Source organism: Penaeus monodon, chromosome 2 (genome assembly GCF_015228065.2).
Source record: "Penaeus monodon isolate SGIC_2016 chromosome 2, NSTDA_Pmon_1, whole genome shotgun sequence".
In the NCBI taxonomy this organism is placed as follows: Eukaryota; Metazoa; Arthropoda; class Malacostraca; order Decapoda; family Penaeidae; genus Penaeus; species Penaeus monodon.
Window position 1 is genome coordinate 48638019 of NC_051387.1, and position 2500 is coordinate 48640518.

At 37.2% G+C, this 2500-nt stretch overlaps 1 protein-coding gene across 1 annotated transcript in view; it reads right to left on the bottom strand.

Annotated features, from left to right (window-relative positions):
• LOC119583372 overlaps nt 1–2500 on the bottom strand; it is a 4738-nt gene that overhangs the window by 572 nt on the left and 1666 nt on the right. The window contains exons 5-8 of the mRNA XM_037931846.1: nt 1680–2304; nt 1044–1285; nt 443–618; nt 1–229 (exon numbers count right to left, since the gene is read on the bottom strand). The exon at nt 1–229 is cut by the window's left edge and continues 572 nt beyond it. Of these exons, the coding sequence (XP_037787774.1) occupies nt 1–229; nt 443–618; nt 1044–1285; nt 1680–2304 (1272 nt within the window). The remainder of the gene's footprint in view (nt 230–442; nt 619–1043; nt 1286–1679; nt 2305–2500) is intronic.

Below are 2500 nucleotides of genomic sequence, written 5' to 3' on the forward strand. Positions count from 1 at the left end.
CACATCATTCCCGAGATGCACCTCATAATGCAGACTGCTCCCCATTTCACTAGCAACCAGGAACATGCTCTTGTTGGACCCTTGGTGGATGCTTTCTGATGATAGGTTCCCATACCAGCGCTTCATCACATGCTGGGCCACATCGAGGGGTAACTCATGTAGAAACATGGGCAACTCACTATCGGAGTTTGTATACTTGAATGATCTTCTCCTGTTCAGTTCCACATATCTGTGAAGCAATATGGCAGTGGCATAAATAGCTTTTCTGAAGTGTCTAAGAAATTCAGGAAACACCTGATATTTCATGAACAAAGGATGAAATTTCTTCCTAATAATAACTGCAACTTCATTACTGAAGATGACATGCAAACAACAAAAACATCAGTGTAAAATATATGAAAACAAATTGAATGTCACTAACCAAATTATATAAAACACTAACCTTTTATAAGATTTTGGAAGAAAGTCAGTGACTATGACTGTCATGAGATTACTCAAGGAGCAGTTCTTGTAACCATCTAGAAATGATGACTTCAAGAGTTCATTTTGTCTTTCTATGCCATTGTTCATTCGAATAAGCAAAGTGTGTGTACTGGATCGGAAAGCTGTAGCCCAGCGCTGTAAAAGACAGGCTAGCATTAATTCTAAGCATATATTTGTAAATAAATTTTTAAAAAGTATTGAGCACCAATTATAGAAATAAAAGGTACAAAATAATTTTTTTTTCTTCTCTACAATAATCATATAAAAAACAAATTAAAATTTCTTTATCAACTGATCTGATAAGGATGATTTTAAAATGGAGAGCTTATTTACTTTATTTAGTAGTGATAAAACTGGTGTTACAGATTGATGCATTAATAGAAGATTAACATTCTGCAGGAAACTGATAAAAAATATAGTAATAAAAATAATATAAACAGCAAAGCACATGAAACAGGGTCAAGTATTGAAAACTCAAGTGCTATAAAGTGTCACAAACAACTGAATTAATACATCTGAACCTGGACATTTGAAAATGTTACAACCAGCCACAAGCTAACCTGAACATTGGGCAGCCAAGTGTTTGAAAACCAATCCTTGATTTCTTGTGAGTCCCTCCAAACAGTACTTGACTGGAAAGTATTAAGTGCCTCATGATAAAGGGGCACTGTCGATGCCTGGGCTATCCGGTTCAGCATGTTCTTTATGGTTATCCCAATGTGTGACACTTCATTGCCCTCGTTGCAAAGCCACTCGCTCCATGCCTTCTCACGGTGGAAGTCTGATAACAAGACACATGTATCTGGGGGAAAATCATTTTCATGTCATTAAAAATTAGTAGCCATATGTCTCAATTTTCTCTTTTCAGATTAAAGAATATATGAACTTTGCAAGTGGATAATTTCCCCCCCCCCCCCCAGCTATATAGGTGAGGAATTAGAAGTAGTGGATTAGTAGATGTCACAGCTGCATCATGCTTTATATGTTTGAATGCCTTCTTGGTTGAAGGATACTATGCTATCAAAGTCAAGTGTAAATTCTATGATTAAGTACATTTGGTAATGTACTATAGTACCAGAAATTAGGGCAGGGTGTGAAACATACCATGCTAAAATGCCATACTGATCTGACTATTCATTTGGAAGAGATTTGTGAAAAACAATGGGTCAAGGCATAGCAATGAGCTTCATCCTTACCTGGGAACACTGTTTCTAAGGCCATGATGTCCTCATTGTTAAAATCAGCAAGAAAACATCCCGGTCTCCAATTTGGATTCCATTCTTTAATGATTTCTAGAGCCTCTTGGATAGCAGTTGAGGCTTCATGCTGTGCTATAAACACAGCTACAACAAAATAACCCACATTGGCCCTCACACACAAAAAGTACAGAGGCTGAGCATAGCTACAAGTCCGATAGGTTGCATCAAGAAGACACAAGTGGTTTCCATATAGTTTCAAGAGACGTTTTTGTTCTACTGTCTGATAACACAATAGGAGAGATTGGGTTGGACTCCATGGTCTAAAATAGATACAGTCACCAGGTGATTCTGCCTGCCATCTTTCTATCAACTCTTGTAGGCTCTCCTTATCAACTACTGACTGGTTTGGCCTCTTTTTTGCACGCTGCATGATGTTCTGAAAGTCTTTATTTGTTGGGTAAAAACGACGTCTTGTTTTTGTTTCATCTCGGACACCTAAATCGTTTTCTACATATCTCTCTAGATGAGGCTTCATTTCTGACACTTTTTTCACACCCTGTCTTGCTAGTTCTGTAATCTTGTCTATTACCTCCTCTGCAACCCGTTCTCTCAAGTGAGCAATCTGATGGTAGATAAAAGGGTAATATAAATTCAACATATGGACACTAACAAAGTACTATAGATATATTCCTAGAGTCATGCTATACTGTTACTCATCCTCTTAATTTCATAAATAGTACCATTACATGCCTGAACACTTATGTAACCTAAACATGATTGCATCCTATCCTCTGCATATCAATACACTAACAAAGGTT